The sequence below is a fragment of the Diadema antillarum genome, unplaced genomic scaffold, assembly GCF_040938485.1.
Source record: "Diadema antillarum isolate AM-2024a unplaced genomic scaffold, OU_Dant_1.0 seq00000906_RagTag, whole genome shotgun sequence".
Classification (NCBI taxonomy): domain Eukaryota; kingdom Metazoa; phylum Echinodermata; class Echinoidea; order Diadematoida; family Diadematidae; genus Diadema; species Diadema antillarum.
In genome coordinates, this window is record NW_027271764.1 from 547,094 (window position 1) to 572,626 (window position 25,533).

Sequence of the window (25,533 nt, forward strand, 5' to 3'; positions counted from 1 at the left end):
CGCGGTGTCCACCAAATGTCACAAAAAAGGACACCGCATAGCATCGTGACACATTTTGTAATTTTCTTTTAAAATTCAAACTGTGTACAGGAAATTTGAGATATTTAGCTATCTCATTCATATCTTGTAAATATGCATATTGCATCAAATTTTGGTCAAGCTAATTGCCATAATTTGTCTCCTAGGACCAAATGTTAAAATATAACGATGCTACATGGACACGTCACGATGCTACAGGACACTGTTACATATTGTTTAATAACTTCATCAAAATTGAGTCCGAATGGCACAAAATTTCCAGGAAAATGTGTGGCCTCAATGCAAATGTAAAGCCTACGAACAATAGATATATAGCATAATTAACATTGAGTTATGCTGAAATGTATTTTTTAAATATCCCGATGCTACATGGACACTGCCCCAACTTCATGGAATTACCCATGTACGAATGCAGATTGACTGAAAGCAGCAATGTGAATAGTGGAACACATAACTGGAAGTTTGACAAAAATCAGACAATCTGTTCAAAGTCATGAATTTTTGAAGTTTTAGTGTCATCATCCCTGGACAAGACTACCACAGTTCATGATGTCATATTGGGACAATTTAAAGAAAATATAAAGATGCATATATATATATTCTCACTTTTCTAGCATAATGAAAGATCACTTGACTCACCTCTTTCAGAAAGCAGAGAGAATTATGTCAGCAACAATTAGATGGAATGTGTACTTTTTATGAAAAATTACATTTTGTGGAATTTTCCTTACATCTTCTTTACAATGCATTGTTTCTTTCACTGGTGTGTTGTACTGATGATATTGCTGCTTTCACTCAATCCATATATTCATACCGGTATTTGGGTTTCAGTTTCCTTTAAAAAGGAGATTGACAGCAATAATGATAGTCACTGGCAGTGATAAAAGGGGGAGGAATCAATCATGGTACGGTATATAGATATAGGCCTCACAGCTGTCTTTCGAAGCTATAGATGGCTGGGAAGTTAATCAATGTCCAAACACAGGGGAGCTTTGAAGCATTTCTTTTTTGTCTGGTTTCATGTCTCATGCAAGTGGCTGCATGCTGCTTCCGAAACATATCATAAACTAGAAGCACTCTGAGAGCGCAAACTTCCGCCAAACAGCTCATTTCCACCGCTGATCTTGTCCACTGACCCACTGATCTCGCTCTTGCAGAAACTAGAGCATGCACTGTAGTGCGCATACTACATGCAAACCTCAAAAAATGCACAAGCTTGAAGTTCATTGACCCTGTCTGCCACAGTGTTGAAAATTCTTCATAAAATCCATAAGAATTCCCGGATCACTACCAAAATTTAGTCATCTGTTCCTTGTGTCATTCTCAACCTTTCCTGTAAGTTTCATCCCAATCTGTTTACAACTTTTTGAGTTATTTGGCACACAGACAAACAAGCAAACAAACAAACAAACAAACGCCGATGAAAACATTAACCTCCCTTCTTGGTGGAGGTAATAAATCATCTTCACACACTTATGACAGATTCAGCTAGCATGGGGCAACAGAAATTCCCAAAGGCAAGAGGAAGTGCTACAGAATTGTAATGTCAATTGCAGAATGCATCTGGCCAATCCAAATCATCAGGGCACATAGTGCAGACATGTTCTTTGTAATTTGAACGTGATTGCAAAACCACATGCATGCTGTTTTCACACTTTTTCATATTTTGCGAACACTTTACCCCTCTAGTACTTTAAGGTTGAAGGGTGCACAAATAAAGACAGTATTAGTGTGGAATGGACCAAAGTTGAGGCTCCAGAATATTTTGAAGTTTTCTTCCTGTGTGTGATTATATTGCATTTCTCTTTCTTTTCTTTTTTCCATTTTCCTTTCACAGAGGGGTGTCATTTGTCAAATTTGCCAAGCCATTATGGTCAAACCATAAATATTTGCTTGCGGCATGACATTTTTTCTTGTGAAATTTGAAAAATTAAAATGCTTGCGAAAGTTTTTGTTTACTCTAATGCACTGAATGCCACTGGCAATTCACAAAAATTTCATGCTGCAAAAAGGGATGTCTGCTCCAATTTGCAGAAATTTGTGTCACAAATATTTCTGGTTTTACAGGTTAGGTAACTGATGCACAATTTCTCTGCTGTGAGAAGAGATGTTTCCAGATGATGAACCTCGATAAATGAGCAAGCAGATATCTACTGTACAGTGTAACTACTGGTAACACGTCCTTGGCAGATAATGGGACTTTTAATTTACCCCTCCTTTAATCCTGTCAAAAAAATGCCCACTGCCATTTGTTTGTTTGCTTATTTGTTTGTTTGTTTGTTTGTTTCATTTTTCCATCTGAGAAGATGGCTGAATAACCCATATTCAGCTGCACTACAATAGCTGGTCTTCTGATGGGGTCCAGTTTGATATGAGGCGAGACCACTTCAACAAGTTACGCTCCCTTATACTCTTTTTGATGAATGAATGAAGCGGGATATTTTACATGCATGAGTTGTGATTCCCTCACACACAGGACTTCCATTCAATGTCCTATCCGAGGGACAGAGTGTTTTCCCTTTTACTTAGGGAATGGTATAATTACACACAATAGCAGATAGACTCAGGAATCAAACGCGAGCCCTTTGGATCTGGAGGCAGACACGCTATCGACTGAGCCAAATCACCGCCCATTCAAGTGTGCAAGCTATTCATCACGAGCAGACCAAGGCCAAAATACTAGGCTTTACAAAAACATTTCCCACTTTTGATCTCTAATAGTTTGAAAACTATATTTAACAACTGTAATTGAAATGAGTAATAGCTGAATAGCGTAGAATATAGTTGGAGGTGATTTGAATATGAAAGCATGAATCAGTTTCATTAAATCCATGATTGATTAGAATTAAAGTTAAGTTCCAGAGTCTGGTTAAATTTGTTCCCTCTGTACAAAACTGAACTTTACACAGGAACCACTGATGTGTACAAGAGTGTGTGCTTACAATGACCCTGAACAATAGACATGAATACTATGAATAAAATGTACCTTTTCAGAGCTCTGCTGACTAGGCTTCTGGTCTCTTGCTTCAAAGCACATGTTTTCGTGTGCTTGCATACTCTATATTTCAGGATGAATACAGACAAGCTGTGATAGTGCCTAAGGGTGGGATTTCACGGAGCACGCGAACGATTTGCGAAGGACGCGAATGGCAAAATCCAGCATTCGCATTTTGGTCTGCAAAAGATCGCCAAACGAACGTGAGGGTTCGGAAACGTCGTCAATTGTTCGCGAATGTCGTTTTTACTTCGGCGAGAATTTCAAAAAAGTTTGAAATTTTCTGCGAACCTTTTCCGCACACTTGGTCGTGATTTGCTCGTGAATTGTTCTCGAAAGTGTCTTTAAAGCCTCGTCATATGCGCAAGACCTTAGCAAGACACGCGCGATGTTCGCAAAATGTTCGTGAAACCCCAAACAGACTCCGAAACTTTGGAGAATGTCTCGCGTATGTCACGCGAAATCTGCGAAGTTTTTCCGATCATTTTACGACGTAATCGCAAACTGTTCGCGTACCTTTTGAGACATTCTCGCGAACATTTAGCGCACGTTTGGGGGATGTATGACCTATACGTTTTCTACAAATAAAAATCGTAGCATACACCTAAACATCAAACAATTATTAACAACTATAGTAACAAATGAAATTAAAGACTAGCAAAGAGAAAGAAATGTTTGATATATTAAAAAAAAATCGCAGAATACAGTTAAAATTAATCCAAAAGTATGTAGAATTTTATTTGAAGTATAGAGATTCTGCAAAAAAAAAAAAAAAAAAAGATCATATGCTTTACTAGGGAGATACGTCCTAGGAAAAAAATGTAGGCAAGCACACAATAGAAAAATGAGAAAAGAAAGGAGAAATAGAGGAAAGAAAAAAAATTCAACTCAAGACAGCTTCCACCTCTCCTTGGGTACATTTTCTCCCATGATTATTGAAAATTTTTCGTTGTTCGCATTTCCGTCGCGTGTTCTTCGTGTACGTAACAAGCTGTACTTTAGCAATGATACACACGACATTCGTACATACGTCGTGGAAACTTCGCACAAATTGCGCAAGAATAGTTTTCGGCTTCATTGTCGGAAAACATTTGGAGAAAAACTTTTCCGAATGTTGGATTTTGTCATTCGCGTCCTTCGCAAATCGTTCGCGTGCTCCGTGAAATCCCACCCTTAGTGGAATTTCTCATCAATATGTAATAAGAGCATTCAAACCCTGGTCATTGTCTGGGTGTTTAATAACCACACACTCTCATAAATACCAATTGACTCCTGAGCAAAGTTAAATTTTGTACAGAGGGTTGAAATTTAGAGCAAAATCAGAGCCCCAACTTAAAAATAAATCTTGAATTGAATGAAACTGCTTTATGCTTTCATTTTTAAATTACCTCTAACAAAATTGTACACTTATTTGGCTATGGTATAGCTCATATCAATGTCAGTGATTAAGGATCAAAAGTGGGAAATGTCTTTTGTAACACCTAGTAAAAGTTTGAGGAAAATCAAACAAAGTCAAAAGTTAAGAATTTTTAAAGTTCCAGTGATGTCACTGCTGGATAAGAAGACTACTGCAGTTCATGGCATTGATTTTGGACACCAATACTAATAAAACAAAGAGAGAATTCCACATGAAAAGTATAGCTGTACACATTCCATCAACTTGTTACTGATGTGCGCTATGGGTAGTATTTATTCTGCATCTGCTTTTTAAGAGGTAAGTCAAGTGCTCTTTCATTTTGCTACAAAAGTGAAAATACACATATTGAATTTTCCTTTTTACATTTTTTTTCATATTGTTGTCCATTACATGCTTTCATGAAGTGCAGTAGTCTCCTGTCCAGCATGAAACTTTTAAAAATTCATAACTTTTGAATTGATACAAGTCTGATTTTCTTCAACTTTCACTGATCGATGTTTTTTACTACACTACCTTCAATATTACTGCTTTCACACAATTCATGTATATTCATATTTGGCTTTGGTTCCCTATAAATGCCTCGTCACTTGTCAGAAAAATGATAAAGACCAATCTACAGTGATTCTCCCATTTGAGATGATCTACAGTACTTCATATACAGGGCTCGACACTAACGGTGGCCCGGTGGCCCGGGGCCACCAAAATTGAAAGTCGGGCCACCAAATTTCAAAAAAGGGCAAATTTGGTGGCCCGCCTCGGGCCACCAATTTTTTTTTGAAAAGTGTACGTCAATTAATTCGTAACTTTTTGCGCCGGAAATTAGCAGTTATATTTGTTTAAAGGATGGATGAAAAGGACTGAATGAGTGCCTTAGAGTGAGTGTTGCGAGTTTGTTGAGGTTTATTTATGAGTAGATGTATGTCCAACTTCCAATTCTTACTATGACTGGATAAAACTTAGATATTTGACTCAATAAAAAAAACAGGACTTTTAATGTTTTTTATTGTTTTTTTTTCGGGGCCACCAAATTTTTCTCTCGGGCCACCAAAAATTTGAAATTGAGGATTTTGGTGGCCCCATCGGGCCACCAAACAGAAAAGTTAGTGTCGAGCCCTGATATACAATTTTAATTCTATAATGCTTCATGCATTATTACTTTTCCATCATCTGGCTGCACAGTGAGCATGTACTGCAAACCACAATCATTCCAATAATTCTTCAATCATTTCATTCCCTAACTGTTATATAATGAGTTGAAAAATATGCCAAGTTATTTTCCTTTTTTTGTGTGTGTGTGTTGATTCTGGCATCATTACTTTGGCGCTAAAACAATGTTCCCAGAAGTGCTCAAAGTTCATCTTCTGCCAGTTGGAATCTGCTTGCAACTTATCAAAAGGGTCATTAAAAAAAACTTGTCTGGCTGACACTATTTGTCAGGATAATGAGTCATTTTGGAGTACTTTGAAATCAAAAGAGTAAAACAATTTTGATCATACGGGTAGCCGGGGTAGAAGAGCCCTTCTCATTCAGCAGTGGGTGGGTAGAATGCTACATGATGATTGATCTTGCCCGAGTAATTGCATTTCCCAACAAGCTGCATGCGATATGCTCGCATGCAGAAGATCGATGGATAACTGCTATGGCCCGCTTGGTCCATAATCATTAATACTGTAAAAGTGGATATTTTCCCGTGACTAATTTTTCGCTCTCGGCTGGGTGAGAAGAGTTTCACATGTTTCTAATTCCGCGGAATCCAGACATTGAATACTGGAACATATGGCAAGTAAAAATATCTGTGTGCTTTTATTTTCGCGCTGGTTTCGGATTGCGCGAAATGCGCGAAAATTTCAACACTGCCAAAATTTCCACTTTTACATTATTGATAAACATACAGCATTAGGTAACAACAGCGATCAGGTTTTCAGATTGCAATACTGGCAGCCTACCTTTTTTATCTATACAACACATTGTCATTGTTATCCAAATGAAACAATGTTATCATAACTAACTGATTGATATGCAAACATATTTTATGCGTCCATTTTGGAGCAAAAGTTTCTGCAGGCATTTGAGACAGCGTTTAACTTGAAGTATGTAAATTATGCAGATCTGTGTGGGCCTTGTTGGGCAGGGAAGAAGTACGCACTTGTACCAAGGTAGAAATACACTGCATTATACTGTATGTATCTTGCCTTAGTCCAAACATGGCTGCTGTGAATACTCAAGTAAACACCTTAATCCTCCACAGCACCCATACACACAAAATACAGACACACACACAAAAAAAAAAAAACAGAAGAGATATAAAAACAGGCATTTATCAGAACTGTAAAAGTCGATATTTTCGCGCGACTAATTTTTTGCGCTCGGCCGGGTAAGAAGAGTTTCGCATGTTTTAATTCCGCGGAATCAAGACATCAATGACTGGAACATATGGCAAGCAAAAATATTTGTGTGCTTTTATTTTCGCGCTAGTTTCTGGTCGTGCAAAATGCGCAAAATTTCGACACTGCGAAAATATCCACTTTTACGGTACCAGGTATAGCAAAGTACAGAAGGAGGCTTAATCTGTCCAAAAGAAGGGGATAAAATGGTGGCAAAATGATACAGTGACATAAATGTGTTATCACCGGATCATCTTCACAAATCCAAAAAATACAGTTAAAGATGGAAAATATGATTGGTAAACCAAAATACTTGCTCTCACAGCCTAGTAGTAAGACTTACGTACATTGTACTGTGGAGTACATGCTACCAAGTGGTATACTCCATGTACATGTAGGTCTTTAACACTACCTTCATATTATCTACAATGGGCAGGAGGATCAGAAGTTTAGAACCACTGGCTGCTGTATAGCTGGGAACTGATCATGATATAATCTAAGGCAAACCCCTCCGGATATGTGACCTCCTATCTATTAACCTTGGTACTGATGGTACATTGAGACCACGAAACATGCACAGCTGCTGTGCTACAAGTGGTATACATCACACAACACATACTGTCTTTTACCCTGATGCTATTATACTGAACCATGCAAGAAACTGAACAAGCAAGAAGTGTACAATCGTCTTGTAGTTGTATTATACCTGATATGTGTTTGCGAGGAAAAGTGGTTTTCAAAAACACCATATTCTTTCAGACAGGGTATGCAAGAGGGACCATTAAGAATTTAATTCACTGGAAGTCATGATTATGTCAGTAGTTCAGAAATGTGCCAGCTCCATGTATAGAGTCAGGGGTCTGGCCAAACACTTATTGGAGACTACTCAGATATTGGAGACTACGCAGATATGGAAACTGTTACACAAGGTGGGTGTTGTCCGATAGTCTATGTATACTGACAAATTTGGGACAGACGACTACCCCAGGTGAACACAGTGCAGTGTCTAAGGATGCAGAGTTCTCTGGTGAGAGTCCCTTTGGTATTGTACCCCTCCCCCCCCCCCCTCAAAACACACACACACACACACACACACACACACACACACACACACACACACACAAAGAAAAAAACAAACAAGCAAACATATTTTACATAATTGAAAACAAAATGTCCAACCATATTCATTAGGCCTAATTGCTTAAGTCATAAAAATTACTAGTTTAGGGTTAGGTCAGAATGTCGACAAAATGTGATCTGTCCTGGATTCTGGAGTTCTTCTATACTCCGGAGAATCAAGTAGTTAAAGCATTACATAATTAATATGTAATAATTGTTTTATAGGCCTAATGACAACGTTCCCCCAAATAAAATACCACACCCTAGAAATTCATTCAATACCCATCAAAACTGTAACAGTGTCAATTAAGTTAGTGTTACCCTCAAATTTGAGTGGTCCTACTAGTGGTGGAATACAGCCCCCCCCCAAAAAAAAAAAAAAAAATACATATACAAAAGTAACTTTACACAGGTCGCTGTAAAAAAAAAAGCAACTGGGCTGTGTATACACGTAGTTAATACAAAACAAGGTCTTTCAGATTCAACTAGAAAAGCACTCTGAGAGGACAGACCTCCGCCAAGCAGCTACTTTCAAATTCCACCTATGATCTTGTTCTTCCATAGGGATCAGTGATTTCCACCTATCCTTTATGCCTGCTGACAAATCACTCAATTTCCCAATTTATATAGAAGCCTTGGCTTTGGTATGTCATAAAACCTCAGCTGGGCAGTGTGCCTAGCTCTAGCAGAAACTAGAGCATGCACTTTATTGCGTGTATGAAAACCTCACAAATGCGCAGCTTGAACTCCCAAGTTCATTGACCCTACCTGCCAAAATATCAAAGATCCTTCATGAAATCCATACAAATTTCCGGATCACTACAAAATTTAAATCATCTGTTTCCTGTGTCATTCTCAACATTTCCTGCAAGTTTCATCTAAATCTGTACACAACTTTTTGAGTTATTTTGCACACAGACAAACAAACAAAACCAACGATACCTACCTGTGCCTATGGATACCTATACCTATGCTACGGATCTAATACTGAATGCAGGCTTTAGGCCTCGTATGTATCAGATTCAGATTCTTTGGCTAGATCATGTGTAGCTCCATGGTCTGGACAAGCTTTGGCAGTGTGAACCCATGAATGCCATTCCACCTGGCCATGCATCATGCCTGATCTAGCCATGGAGCTACACTGTCACTAGCTCCATGTCCAGACCAATTTCAAACTGTCTAAATCATCCAAATCATTGATAATTATATTCTCTTTTCTTCTCAGATATCAAATTTATCACATCAACTTGACAGACAATGCAAATATCATCCACTTGGAAGTAGAGTACATCATCAGATTCAAAGTACAATACACTGTGCATAGAATTCTGAAACAGACAGCATTTGATTGACCACTTGGCACTGACATCAGTGACAACTGTAGTGTTAAGAGTCTTTACCAAAGTCAAGAGGCTTTGTTTGATGAATGTCAAGAGTCTTTCATTGAAATATTTCACAAATTTGATTTTGATAGGATTAAATACTGTGTATCATGCTGGGGGTAGGATCAGCACAGCTCAGGGTAAACCTACATCCAAGAATAAATTTTGAAGAACCTAACCAGCCTGTGACTGCGACCCTGGCCCTGTGCGTGTGCGTGTGTTGATTGTCTTCAAGACACGTACACAGATCTATAGTGATATACAAATACTATTCTTGTGCCACTTTCGAATGTTCTACTTTCCGAGGCGAGGCAGATTTCGATTTAAAAAAAAAAAATGGACAAACATTTACGATATAAACATAGCAATTTATTACTTACCCTATACTATCACGAAGAATTACGTACACGTTTGGTTTGTCGTGACAACCGATTTTCAACGGGAATTCGACTGAGGTCCCCCTGCGGCCTGCCGGCTCTTCGACAGGCTGCTGCTCAGACTGCACTAGGCATCCAGCTAGCTGCGTATTACGTAAATAACACAGCGCCAATCACCACTGCACAATTCCAAGACGCGGCGGGTGCTTGCCGGTGCGGATACGGTGGGCACCGGCGCGGTACGCGGTACAGGGTACGGAACAATTTTGGAGGGGCACTTTCCAGTGAAGTAGACAACCTCTACATGTACGATGTACATTGTGCGGCGTTTATCATGGGGCGTCGTTCTCTCAAAGGCTCAAAGGCTCTCTCAAAGAGAGGGGTGATACAGTTTCGGTTGGGATGGGGCTGGGTTCCAACTTTTTTGTGTTGTCGTGTGTTTTTTTGGATGATGATTTTTTTTTCTAAGATTATAAGAAACCTCCTATGATGTATGAAATAGCATAAAATTTTAAGAGGAATTCAAAGTTTATTTGGAAGCAAATTGGTTTTAGAATGACTGAGATATCCAAAACAAAGCGATCGTAGTAACGCAAGGTGGGACATTTGCATCTTTTATTATGATTGCTTTGTTTTACTTTGTCTTTGGATATCTCAGCCAAATCAGAACCGATTTTCATCATATGAACATTGAAATCGTCTTAGAATTGTATGCATTTAAAGGTTTTCGAAAGTGGTTTTTAAGTATCTCGCAAAAAGTTAAAAGCTGAATTTGCACCTCAACCAATATCATCCCTTTAATGCTTTCATCGTTTATCGAACAAAATGAGAACTATCACAGAAATCAAAACGAACGTTTTCTTTTAGGAAAGATGTTTCCTCTTTGCGTGCTTTTGCCACTGCATAAAAACTGACAGATCATCTCTTGACATGATTAGTCCCATGATGATTGAGTTCTTTTCAAAGCTTCTTTAAAGTGCCACTGAAATACACGCTCTGGTATCATACACTGTTATCATTTCTTACCATGCTCCTCGTATTATTAAATCACCATACTCTTACGATATTTTCTAGCAGTTCCTCTTTATTGTATTATCTTGTCTTGGAGAGCACGTAGCGAGTCTCAAAAATGTCATCTACTCCTACTTGGGGATAATGTGGAAAACTGCGTGATTCATGAATGCAAGAATTAAAGTCTGAAGAACATCTTTACGGCTCCTAACTAAACATGCAGGGGCTGCAGAATGGGAGGGGGGGCTGAGAGCTGCCCCCAAACGCAGATATACACTCACACACACGTTTTTGACAATTTGAAAAAAAAAAAGAGAAAAAAATCGGAAAAATCACAACACCCATGACATTCCAAAAGGTTCCGTCCTTTGATCGTTCCATTGACCTTGGCCTCCCGGTCGTGCGGCCCCCGAGTTTTAACCACAGAACTCGGTATAGGCCTACTATGTAGAGTTCTGTGATTATAACCAAAATCTGTGCTAAGCTAATTTGTGTACTTATAGGGCCTATTATGAATTATGGAGACGTGTTTGCAGTGGAAAGACTTTTCCATTTTACACGTTTACACCTATATAATATGTACATATATATTATATATATATGTATACATATATATATATATATATATATATATATATATATATATATATATATAACTTTATTGCGAAATGAGCTAAGAGCCATTTTTAAACATTTGAAAGTTTTATTAGTCCATCATCAGATAGAGCAAAACTTAACCTTTTCAGCAATAACTCACTTGTGACATAACAAGGCATATTCTAGAAGTTATGATTAAAAATGTTCTGCTCTAATTATTTTCTTTGTTTTTAGCTGTTTTAATCACAAGTATATCAACTTAGCAATAATGGAATTAGCTCGAAGTTTGCGATAAAAACTCTTCATGATTAAGGCCTGAGAAGATGCATTACAAAAAGTTATGGGAGTAAAGTGAGTCGGCGCGAAATGTCGATGTGGTGTGCAGGATTCATACGTCGACAAAGCTGTGGTCCTCTAATCAATTCATTTCGCCGAGGAATTATAAGCATGTGTAGTGCGTAAGATTCAACTTCTTCAAATATAATTGGTCCTATATATACATATATTATATATACCTGTATATAATTTTATATTGAGTATAAGTCGTCCACGTGTTGGCGTGATGATACCATCAAAAACAAAACTGAAACAAAGTTCATGCTGTATTCACAAACAGTTTATTTCGGCACACAAATTTTCGAGCGCAATGTGTTCGCACTCTCCAAAGTGTTGATACTGCAATGAGAGAACAATGTTGTTATTATTCTCGGCAGTATCTGTTCTCTCAGTATCAACACTTGAGAAAGAGCGAATCGCTCAAATTGATTTGTGTGCCGAAATAAACTGTTGGCGAATACAGCATGGACTTTGTTTCAGTTTTGTTTTTGATGCGATGATGATGATGATGATGATGATGATGATGATGATGATGATGATGATGATGATGATACTTTGTTTATGTGGTATCCACTTGAGTCTCTCATTGAAGATCTCTCACCAATTTGTTTGGTTTGGTTTGGTTTTATTTCCCGTCATAAAAGAGACATGCAAATGAAATGACTTTACAAATATACAGAGTTTACAGAAATACAATGTTTTACAAGCGTAATTATATGCAAATAAGAGAAAATTAACATCGTTGAAAAGTAAGAGTTTACAGAGAGAGAACATAAACAATAACAGCAGAGAAAGGGTAATAGATGAGATAGAGTATTAAACGACTGGACAAGCCATACTTGTATTCTTTTGTTGTTGTGATATTTTCTGTCAGTCCATTAGAAGATTAGTATGGAATAGAAATCTTATTCGTGGCGAGAGAGAATACTAACGATGATCGATGTTTCTGTGTAAACTTGTAAAATTTCAAACCATATTTTTTTTTTTTTCATGCAGAATATCAAATAGGGGCTCGATAATGCATGTATAATTACTCTGAATGTGCGGCGTTATCATTGTCCGGTTTCCAAACTGACTTCGGCACATTTACGACGGCAGATCTTGCTGTTGTGATTTCAAAAGGTGCAAGCATCGATCAGAGGGTTCCTATACGTGTATTATGAGCGGACTAGCACGGGAGAGCCCTAAAATGACCAAACGACATAAGATTTTGAAAGTGACCGTTGGAAGTTCGTCCGACGTTGACTTACCCTGCATTGAATTACCGAATTTTGCTATTCATGATACATTATTGCTATTTTTCTTTTTTTAGAAACAATAATAATTTATAGTGTTTGGTGCATAATATTATGGTTAACAGTCAGAGAGCGCGGCGGCCGACGTCCGTCCCCAGACCACTGCCCTCCCATCTGTCCCAAACCAAAGCACGATCGAGTTTAGAGATGATCGTAGCGTAGAGCAAGGAGAGCAAGATCCAGAGCGGGTTGATAGATAGAGTTGCGACACCGGAAGTTCGCGCTGATTGGTCAATCCCTCAAAATAGTTCCCCCTGGTCGTATGATGTCGATAAGACCTTAGAAAACCGCGTACCATATTATGACGCAAACAATGCATTCATTGTTATTTTGCTCCGTGGCTCGCGCAAAGTAGAGTTACGCGCTCCGCGCATGGGTTTTGCGCGAGAGTGCAAAATAGCTTCCCCTCGTCCTCATAACAACAATAAAGACCCACAACCCGGGATTTTGAATTACAACAACTATTGTAAAGGAGTGGGACTACATGATATTTCCGTCCTTACATTTTGACGTTCGCCCATCAACATCATCTAGGAGTGTTAAAACAACTCTGAAAATATTTCATCCTTTCCGGTTGTTTGCATCCGTTTCCTTGACTTCGACAGTAAGTACTCCTTTCTCTACTTCATCAAGTTTACATGATTGCCGTAAAAACAGGACATTTTTCTCAACGAGTCACACTCCCGTCGCAAGCAACAATGGTATCTCACACTGCCGCTGGGTCCGGGTACTGCGCGCCTATGTGAAAACCCTGTAGAAATAATTCGTCGACATCGACGACCAGGGGGAACTATTTGACGTGACCTTTGTACCCCAGTGTCGCAACTCTATCTATCAACCCGCTCTGGCAAGATCAATAGACCGCCATCTAGCGGCAAGAACACGTACATTTTCCTCCAGTAAACAAGCAAGATGGGTGCCTTTCAGTCGAACGCCGACATAATTGATGTCCTTGACGACAGTACTAACAAGTGGCCTGTCCTAGAACTTGAGAAGCAAATATCTGTCTTCACTTATGATGAAGACAAGCCGGAAATCAAGGTTAGTATCGACGTAACGTCGACCAATGACATCTTGCAGAAAAATAAAAAAACTTTTCTCTGACGTTGTCACTCCCTGCTTTCGCTCGTACGTACTCGAGCCGAGCTAGGTTACAGTGCTCTGCAGTGCTGTAAGCCCGCCCCGCCCGACCAGGGGCGCTCCGCTGCAGCTGCTTCGCATTCGGGCTGCGGTCCCGATCCCATTTGCACTCTAGTGCAGTAGGCCCTAGCCAAGGTCTAGTTAGGCGGTCTAACAGTTAACTACGTATCTGTACTCTATAGATCTACAACGAGTACAATTATTATAACTGCTGAAAATAACTGAAAATAACGTTGTGAAATGTAAGCGGGTTCCCATCCCGTGCCGTAGAACTAGAAGTTGGACAGTAAATTGACGACCCGATCCGACCTGCCCTGTCATGTCGCCGAGCCACATACAGCCGCTCTCTCTATTCAGTAGTGTAGTAATAGTATCACACTATTAACCTCCCTGCTCTATGCTCTAACTGCGACCAGCCCAAACGCCGTGCCGAAAGTAAAGAAGGCTATTAACGTTAACGTTTTCAGGTCCTACACTAGGCTAGTCTAGGGCTGCCTGTCTTTGTAACCATTTTTGAAGATTGATTAAAAAGGGACATCACACGAAAAAAATACATCATGACTATGTATTCGGGTCTCAACGTAAGAAGAAAACTAGGCGTGGCACCATTGCATTAAAAGTTTGTACTTTGTTGCTTAGAAGTTTACACATATTGAGGATGCATGGGCCATGGCCAATACTAAGCGTTTTTTACTCAATTGAGTACGAACATTTCCTTTTTTTTTTAATGTGTGCAAACCTTTGCTTTGAGTGCGTATGCACAAACTCTCGCTACAACTTCACAAGTGTGTACACCATAACATGTTTATCATCATGTTTACAGTGCAGTGGCTGTTCTCTGTGAGACAGCATGTGGCCAGTAAAAATCAACACACAGCTCTTGACCAATGAGATCACAGGATTTTCACTATCCACTCTATATAATATTTTCATTCTATTCTTACAGGTCTTGGTCTTAGGCGAGACGGTGTCTGCAGATTTGCTTCTAAGAAAGGTTGCCAAAGCCCTTGGTGAGCAAGATATGAATATGGGGGGGGGGGGGGGCGGGCAGGGGGGCGGGATAGGATTAAGATAGGCAGAGGGGCTTCATGAGCTTCAGAAATAAAGAAATTAGAAGAGGATATTTTTATTTGACTTTATATGTTGGTTATCATTTGTATTTTGTCAAGGACCATGGCTGTTGACTTTCTAGGAAAGTAATTATTTTGATGTCTTTCTTCTCGAGAATTTCAACTTCATTTTAGTCAGTCCTTCATGTGCATTGCAACAGATTTAAAAAAAAAAGAAGAGAATGAGATAATTATTTGATATCATTTTCCACGAGGATATGCAGAATGATCAATGGTTAAGCTCAGCTGTAGTATGGCAGAGCTGCAAAATCACCCTGATTCTGACGTAGTTTTGAAAAAAAAAGAAAAGAAAAGAAAGTTTGGTTACTGCCAAATTATATATTGCCCTGACAAGACAAAAGAAAAGCAAACTAAGGGCCTATTGGCCACTCAAATAAAGCAACTATTACATGTATCTCCAGCTGAGATGCATTAACACACATGCATCTCCTCAATAATGCGTTGGAATTGCCCTGAATATGATGAAGTGGTATTAATGCCTATAGCCGGGGAATTGTGGTTAGTTGCCTCTCGGTTAATTCCCCAGAATATCATGAAGCTTGTCACTGACTGACAGCAATGTTAAGTCATGCATAGCATTACTTTCTACATTTTTACCTTACCTGTTTTTCTTCACTCTTTTTGTTTTCTTCTCCAGATATGAAGGCGAGCAGCCTGAAACATTTTGGAATCTGCGAGGGACTTCACACCCCCATAAAGAAATACAAATGCTCCGATCGCATCAAAACCAACTCAAAAGGTGTTTTAACTTTTAAGATTATCTAGTAGTGTGAGAACATTATTTTCTTATTTGCTTTGAGAAGCACATATTTTGTTAAGGACATTCTACTGCTTCAACAGTAAGATATGGAAAATAAGGCATTGAATTACTGCAACTCAGGGTTGGAAAAGGAATGGACATCTTTTAGTGCAGCATTAAGTACTGTGTCGTTAGATTTTAAGGTACAAGTAGTTACAAGTATCAGTAAGTCTATTACATTAATTCAAATCTTCACCATTTGAAGTAATCTGAAAACTAAAAAGTCAATGTAACTTTCAAACAATGAAGATTTTGGTATTGAATATGTATTATATATTAGACATTAGATTATCTTTTAGTCTGTGGGCTAACATTGTGCACCATGATATAATATTATAGGAGACAAGGGTCTTTCTTCTTTAAACAGGAGATCCTAATTATAAATCTTGCTCAGAGAAACGACTCTATAGACAAAATATTCAATGTCCAGTGTACTGTCCATCTTGACCCTTGTAGAAATATGTTTTCCTGGCATTGAGGGTTCAACAATAGTACGTACTGATACAGTACCAGTTCTGATACTAATGAAAAGATCCTTGGGAACAGTGGTGCTGCCACTAAGAAGAACATGGTATTAGTATTGTGTCAGGTATAGTGTTTTGTTTTTGGTTATGGGTTTTTGTTTTTGTTTAAAACTGCATAGTGGACAAAGATTAGTCTCCACTCAAGACATTTATGGAACAAAAAAAAAGTAGATCCAGAAGCAGAGAAGTGTTTAAGATATTGTCTTGTATTCTCACCTGTGACCTTTGACCTTTGCCACAGGTCTCAGTCTGCAGAAGTGGTGCTTTGACCTCAAGCTCGAGAAGCAGGACATAGTGAATGACCCGGTGGCCTTGTATTTGACCTGCTTACAGGCGCGATCCCAGATAATGCAAGGTCAGTGCTGCGCTACACGTCAAGATTTCATTCGTTCCATTATCTATACCAGTATAATTATCTTTGCGCACTGACACACCATTACACAGGATTTCAGTGATGTGGAAGCTTGTGGAAATGACAACCTGAAATAATCTATATTGCAAGAATCAGCTCTGTGTAGAGTATGTGTGTATTTGCATGCCATGATCACAATTTTATTTGCTGTTGTCACTATTTGATATAATTATCATCACCTTGGTCTAAGGCATTTAAAATCACTTATTTGTAGAATAGTGGTATTTACCCAAGTTATTGTATGATAGACACCGTCCCTCCCCTTACCATGCATCAATATTTGTGTACATCAAGGAAACCTGTTCATTTACAGTGTATTTATATGCATTCATTTACTCTTCCTGAACATTGTTTATTTTTATGCAGGCATACTTAATCCATCACCAGAACAGTTAACAAAATTAGAAGGTAAGTCTGATTCAGAACATTCAATCACTCCACCATGCTACTGCATTACAGCTCCTTTGTGCATAGTAATATGGTACTGAATACAGGAATTCTTGTTAAAGGGATCGTATAGTTTTGGTTGAGACCTAATTTCAGGTTTCTAACATTTTTTTTTGAGATGATGAGAAACCTCTTATGAAATATGAAAGAGCATGTAATTCCATGAGGAATTCAACATTTATTTGATGAAAATTGGTTTTGAAATGGCTGAGATATCCAAAACAGAGCGATTCTAATAGTTGTGGGACCCACACTTTATTACGATTGCTTTTTTTGAATGTTTCAGTCCTTCCAAACCCGATTTTCATCAAATAAACTTTGAATTCCTCTTAAAATGGTTAGCTCTGTACTACTTCATAAGTGTTTTCTTGGTATCTCGCAAAAAGTTAAAAGCCCAATTCTCATCTCCACCAATACTGTACTATCCCTTTAAAGTCCTTAATATGCAATTATCTCTCATTACTCAGGGGGAAAAAATACCATGCTATTCACAAAGAGAAAATAAAACATAACTTTGTTCATTGCATAATTTCCTGAATCATTTCCTGGTATTTTTGTTATCTGGCATGGCATATTTCCTCCCCATCACCCAGTGTAAACAAATATTCTGGCTCATATGTATCCAGTGGTATGTAAATGATCTGCATATGGTGTTTCCTGTAAACATATGCACAGGGCCATTCTCTACAACCCCCCCCCCCCCCCCCCCAAGCAAAATCAATTTCAGTCACATGCAATAAATTACAAATAACCTTAGTTTTGAGTGAAAGATTTCTTTTTTTTTTTTTTTACCAAGAGAGGATCATGTTTTATGTATTGTAGCAATGATTCTTAACAACTAAATTGTGGAAATTTGAGGAAAAATGCGCAAGAAGTAAAGAGATTTCACAGTTTGATGATATAATATGACATAAAGTAGCACTTTGTTTGGACCTCAAAATGGCTGCCACCTTGTTCATGTGATCATGTGTAAAAATCATATTCTCTTTTTACATACAACAACCAAGCTGGTTTTTTTTTGCTTCCTTTTTTTATTTTTGTGTTTGTTTTTGTTGTTTTTTTTAAAGGAAAAATCCATACTTTTTTTTTTGGGGGGGGGGGAATGTGTAACAACAAAGCATCCTTGAGGCATACAAGCAGATTTTAAAAGAAAATATGAGAAACATATTTTTCAAGAAAATATTTAGTCAGTTATAATTAATGTAAAAAGGAGATGTTCACCATTGTGTGATCAACATGACAACCGTATGACCAACACACTGTAAAGTGCAAATCTATACACAAAGAGTCAAGGGAGCCTAGATGATACTGTGTTTAACAACTTCAACTCTTGAAATACCTTGGCAGTTATAACCTTACTGTTTATGTCCAGTGTAACTCTGACTGACACTGCCTGGTTGCATTCATCAACAGTTTTCTTCTTGGAGTAGATTATCCTTTCAAAGGAAGTAGCTGTCTCTTGGATCATGTCATATTTCCTCATAAGATTTGTTTCTGTACAAAGTTCAGAGAATGCACCCTGCACAGTAACATATAATGGCAAGCTTCCACCAAGCATTACTTGTCTTCTCAGTACAGGCATGTTGTAACTTGGACATTACGACATTACATTCACTTTCTTTATCTAGTATTCACAAAATGGGTATCATTCTCGGCATCAACAGGAAAATTCAGATATACTGGACCAGGTTTAGTTTGTATTTCCCACCATTGAACTTCTGATTTAAAGGACAAGTTCACCTTCATTAGCTTCATAGACATGTGGGTAGAGAGAATGCAGCAATATTGATAGAACACATCAGTGAAAGTTTGGGGAAAATCCGACATTCCGTTCAAAAGTTATGAATTTTCGAAGTTTCTGCTCGGTCACGGCTTGATGAGAAGACTACTATAGCTTGTGATGTCATATGTGTACAACAATATAAGAATAAAGATAATTGAACATAGTTTCACTTTTCTTGCATAACAAAGAAATACTCAACTTCTCTCTTTCAGAAGGCAGGGGGAATAATATTACCCTCAATATATGTCAGTAACAAGTCGAAGAAATGTGCACTTCATTCAAAAAGTAAAGTTTTGTGATATTCTCTTTTTATTTTCCTTAAATCGTTGTATACCTGTGACATCATACACTCTAGTAGTCTTCTCATTCAGCAGTGACTGCGCGACACTTAAAAAATTAAAAAACTTATGAACAGATTGTCCGATTTTCCCCAAATTTTCACTGATGTGTTCTACTAATATTGTTGCATTCACTTGAACCACATGTATATGAAGGTAGACTTGTCCTTTAAGTATGACTTAAAATGTAACCTGAACTAGTATTACTCCAAAGCCTTATCTCTAATTCATCAAACTAATATGTTTGTTTGTTTGTTTGGTTTTTTTTTTTTTTTTTTTTTTTTTTTTTTTTTTTTTTTTTTTTGGGGGGGGGGGATTACAAGAAGATGTAACGTCTCTAAAAGAGGATGGGAAACCTGACTTTAAGCTAGTATCATCCATGTCTGACCCAGCTTTCATGCAAAGATATTATTACATGATTAATGATAGTGATTAATATTATTATTATTGTTATTACAATAATAACAATAATAGTAATGATACTGATGACAACAACAGTAATAATAATAATAATAATAATAATTATTATTATTATTATCATTATTACTATTATTATCATTATCATTATTATTATTATTATTATTATTATTATTATTATTATTATTATTATTATTATTATTATCATTGTTATTAATATCATTATCATTATTATCATTCACACATGCAGATCACAATGAGCCAGGCTTCCTGGACTCCCTCTCCTACATGTCAGTGTGTCACTGTATGGAGGACTATATGACCGCATATTTCAAGCACTGTGAGCTGAGAAAAGAGCTCTTAATTGGAAACCTGAAGGTGAGTTAAAGGAATCTCCTGATTTTTTTCCCCTCTTAAAGGCACCACTTGGTGTAACTTTTGGTGTATTTTTGTCAGTATGATGTATGATAAACAAAACCAAAGCAGACTTCAGTATGGAAAAGAAAACTGAGCATTGATTATGATCTTGCGGTTATCTCCTTTCATAATTAACACTATGGCATTTTAGTCTGCTCAATCTATGTCTAATCTGCTGAAAGAAAATGTCTTTCCAATGCTTTCGGAGTATGGGATGCACTCTTTATGGTAAACGTTACATTGTAACTATGAGCTGTAAGCTGTACCAAGCATATACAGCTGTAAGCTGTACCAATCATGCAGCTGTATTCTCTTTCCAGGCACTTTCTTTGTTGTACCACTGACTGGCTTTGTTTGACCTTTGACCTTTGAGGCAGAACTAAAGAAGCCAATGGATACAGTGCTACAAAACAGCCCTGTTGTCAGTGTCTCCTTGGACTGCGCCAAGGAGAAAAAGCTTCTTGACATATGAGATTGATCCTTCTGATTGTGCAACATTTATATTACATTGGGTGGCAATGAATGGGATACCAGGGGATATTGCACGAGTTAGGGCCAATATTGCACGAATCGAAGATAATTGCAATGTTAGCCCTAACAAGTGCCATATTCCCTAGTATTCCATGAATCAAAGTCTTCTAATATAGGTATTATCATCTATAATCATTATTTTGAGATGGAATAAACTGTTAAAGATTATGATGCTTCTTCTAGACTTTGAAATCGACACTGCACTGAAAAAGGAGCAACTCACACAATACTTGCGTATGTAGCAAGATGTTTGCATGCTTGTGAAGTGTAACAATTAGAATGGCGCACTCAGTACATACCAAGAGTTTGCGCGCTCAGCAAGTGCTCACGCTAAAGACGAGGCATTGCAATAGGGTGTATTATTGAACAGCCAGTAACAAAGGTAGCCTATGGAGAATTAGTAAATTGGCCTATGCATTTCATTCAATAATATGCTCTCGTATTGCACAATAAAAATTGAGCGGACAACAATACGTGTTTTTAATGTACGGCTAAATCGTCCTTTGTAGATGATAATGCATAATATTTGTTGTGGCTCTGTCTCCAACAGCTCCCCACTGGGACGAAGTTCACCCTCCGTGCCAGCAAGCGAGGCATGCGGCTACAGGTCTACACGAAGGAGTATTTCATCTCATGGAGGAAGATTAAGAGGTGAGAGAAGAGTCCGCTGATAACATTTTCGAGAGCTTTGCCACATTTTGCACTCATACCCCCACAGAGACTCCAACTCTCCCGTTTTCGACGGTAGATCTCCTGCCGAAAACCCATTTTTGCAAAATCTCCCGTTCTCCCGCTTGAGATTTAATTGCTCCCGCTTTGGCTCTGTGTCTCCTGTTCGAAAGGATTTCTTACTTATTGCTATTGTATGTTGAAAAAAAAAATAAGCCTTAGAATACGTGATAGCACCAGAGAGCATCTAGAACCCTAGGAACTTCGCGCTTCGCACACATCAACTTGGAGTCTCCCGTTTGCTGGGGGTTTCAGGCGGGAGAATCTCCAGATCAGAAGGTGCTTTGGGTTGGAGTCTCTGCCTTCAGAGCATTTTTCCTTGTGCTATTACACATTTCAAAAGTTCAAGACTTTTTTTTTTGGGGGGGGGGGGGGTTATACATAAGCATATAGCTGAATCTATATAAAGAAAGACAACTCAGGGAGACCATAACTGTGGTTTGTACAGTGAGATGTCTTTGTGATTAGGAGTTGTATTGAGCCATTTTTGATTTGAGGAGACCCATTCATTCAGTTACATTGTTACAACACAGATGCTATAAGCTGCGCTGGACATGAGCATGCCGTGCATTTTGTATCATTTCAGCAACCTGATAGATATTGTGTGGCATAATGAGGAAGCCAGGTGCCTTTGAGTGTTCTTTGGAGATAAATGGGGCTCATATAAATGATGTTCATCATCATCACCACCATCATCATTACCATCATCATCATGAACAGCATCATCATCATCATCATCATCATCATCATCATAATCATCACCATTTAGGCTCAGAACATTATATGAATATGGACATTGTGTTTAACCCGTTGAGGACGAGTCCCGAGTATACTCGGGTAGGTGTCTATGGGAAATGCGTGTTATAGCAAAATTAAACTGTCCTCAACGGGTTAAGTTCATACATGTATAATTTTAAGCACACACATTTCTCGTTGTCCATGAAATTACAATGTTCACTCAACTGAGCTTTGTTAGGTGGGCTTCCTAACCCTTTCTACGCTTTTGCTGGCCCGGTTTCCACAGTGAGTTTGTGTCTTATCTTCTCTAAGCTGTCAAGTGTATGTTGTCATGCCATTCTTCATTCTTCATTCAGAGATATTCTGAACAAAAGCAAATTTCTCGATGTAAAGGATGAATGTTGTCACATAACCCATTTTTGTGTGTAGGTTTGGTATGCTGTTTCAGTACATGTAATCAGTTCTTTGGAACAGTGAAACACATAATCTATTGTGATTTGGAAAAGCATTGTATTCATTATACAGATGCATGAACCAGGTTTCATGAATTAATTATTACATTGCCATCTGAATAGAATATCAATCACTGTAAAATATCAAGACCTACTCTTGAAAAGTGATTTCTATGTTACAGGTAGATACTTTGTCTCAACTCTGTAGAGTCTATCATTTGAAAAGGAGGACATTTCTGGGATTGTTTTTGTTTCAGGTGGACAAAAGCTGAAGATGACCTCTATGTGACCTATGAACTGTACTCCGTGACCCACGACAGCAGTAGTACCCTTGTGATTGAGACGCCACAGGCTCCTTACCTGGTTGCTGTCACCATTGAAATGATCAAGACGCTGCAGGTATGGGATAGCAAATGATTGTGAACCATAAAACCAGAATTCACAAAGGTAGCTTAAGTTTAGTCCATGGTTTATGCAAGTTATGACTTTGTATTTGAATATGACATATCATGTTCACCAACAGACCTCCAGTAATAAATGCATGCTGACATGTGCATGTGCAAGGTAGACATGCATATTTCAAGCTTGTTCGTGCTTGTGGACTTTGAATTGAACCCATGCATTTCATGTAAACCAACTACAACATGTACTTTAAAGATAGCCCTTCCCTTTTGCATTCCTTCCCAAATAGCACAGAACATGATATATTCTACCAGAATGACAAGACTATTGTAAATCTATAACATTTATGTGATATTAGAAGGTTGTTAGCCATTAAAATTCAAATAATGCACCAAACGCTCACCGTAACGTATGCTGTGTACTAGGCACAGCTGCATACATTAATCCTACTGTGGTTGTAATAATTATACTTGTACTTCGAACAAAAGATATCCATATTAAAGCTGTCAGCTAGAAATGAAGAATTCACTAGCTTCTCTTACTTTGTTGTCGATAGCAAATAACAACACACCACTTACATGAACTACATGTGCAACTAAGTGCATCACACAGGTCTGTAAAACTAGACTAGTAGTTTTGATTTGTATTTTTTTTTTTAGTACGAAAAAAATATTCATATCTTAACGGTCAATTTTCTAAACAAATAAAGACCCTCTTGAGGGCAAAATTTACAGGAGGTTTCCAAATAATGTTTTCTTCAATACATAAGTGTTCTCACCAATTTTTCAAAAATTTGCATGTAAAAGGGATTGGCTGTCTTTAAAGGGGATGGCTAGTAATTGATCAGTGGGAATCAGTGGGAATTTTGGGGGATGATTGTTCCAATCCTTGTGGGATTCATTTAAGAGCACATGTATTATATATCTATTGTTGTGTGAAAATTGTTCGCTTCAGAATGGTCTCATATTAAAGTAATGTGCAGTTTAAAGGGTGTGTACAGTTCTGGTCGAGGTGAAGATTTAGCTTTTAATGTTTTGTGAGATATTCAGAAACCACTCTATGAGATGTCAAAGAGCATGCAGTTCTAAGGGGTATCAAAAGTTTATTCGATGAAAATCGGTTTTGAAATGGCTGAGATATCCAAAAACAAGGTGAAACAAAGAGATACTAATAAAGTTGGGGCATGTCGCCTTTTATTATTAGCACTTTTTTGGATATCTCAGCCATTTGAAAACCAATTTTCATCAAATAAACGTTGAATCCTTCTTGAAATTACATGCTCTTTCATATTTCATAAGAAGCTTTTCATTATCTCACTTAGGAATGTTCAAAACATGAATCCCTACCTCAACCAGTACTGTACAGTCCCTTTAATGTTTCCAGGTTAGCATGCTTGTACAGTGACGGGGCATTGAACTGCACATTACTTGAATATGAGACCGTTCTGAAGCAAACAATTTTCACATAACAATAGATATATAATGTACTCTTAAATGAATACCACAAGAATTGGAACAATCATAACCCAGCATTCCCACTGATTCCCACTGATTCCCACTGGCCATCCCCTCGTAGTGAAATGGAAGAGTTTCAATGCAGGTGGAGGTAACTGGTTCACGTGACTAAATGATTACAAAATAAAAGATGGAAATAGTGGGCAAGTTTCTGTCGAAATGATCCAGACACTGTAGCTTTAAGATAACAAATATTGGTCATAGTTTTAAAGGCAAAACATAGTTCTCATACATGTATGTCAGCAGGAATCATTGAATTTTATTCTCACAAAGTTGTTCATCTCTCTTTGATTCTGTAGGCGGAGATGAACGGTATGATCTTTCAGACGTCAGATTTGAGAATAGGGGAGAACGGGGAAGTAGTGGAGTGGAACAATATCACCTTTGACCCCAGGCAGTTCACCGCGGAGACAGAGGAAGCCAGGCGGTACACTGACCTTGCCACGCTCGCGTAGGACAAAACCCTCCGCATCATCCTAGTGATGTAGATGCAGCCCGCATTGCAAGTACGGAGTGGCATCACTTTCACTTTATGCAGATGCAGATGGTTCTCTTTTCGAGGAGGATGAAGAAGCAGCCATTTCATTTGCTGGTGTTTGATTGGAAAGGGGTGGCGCAGATACTCCTCTGTTGGCACAAGATTTGAGCGCACAGCCCAAATAACATCATGTGGGACCGGCTGTGGGTTCTTCATGTGAGCACAGCGAAGCTGACTCGTGGCATCCATGAAAGTTGTCTTCAGATGTTTTTGAGAGCAGACCACATCAAAAGCAGTGCCAACTAAACAGCCTCTTATTTAGGGAAAGCC

General features: G+C 38.2%; 1 protein-coding gene across 1 annotated transcript; it reads left to right on the forward strand.

Moving 5' to 3' along the window:
• Positions 1 to 13,864: 13,864 nt before the first annotated feature.
• On the forward strand, positions 13,865 to 25,233 carry LOC139741155 (uncharacterized). The gene is made up of 9 exons (XM_071651746.1): positions 13,865 to 13,993; positions 15,039 to 15,102; positions 15,860 to 15,961; positions 16,787 to 16,900; positions 17,324 to 17,365; positions 20,193 to 20,320; positions 21,441 to 21,541; positions 23,067 to 23,208; positions 25,025 to 25,233. The coding sequence occupies exons 1-9, from the start codon at positions 13,865 to 13,867 to the stop codon at positions 25,178 to 25,180; spliced, it is 978 nt and encodes a 325-aa protein (XP_071507847.1). The 3' UTR covers positions 25,181 to 25,233.
• Positions 25,234 to 25,533: the final 300 nt, after the last annotated feature.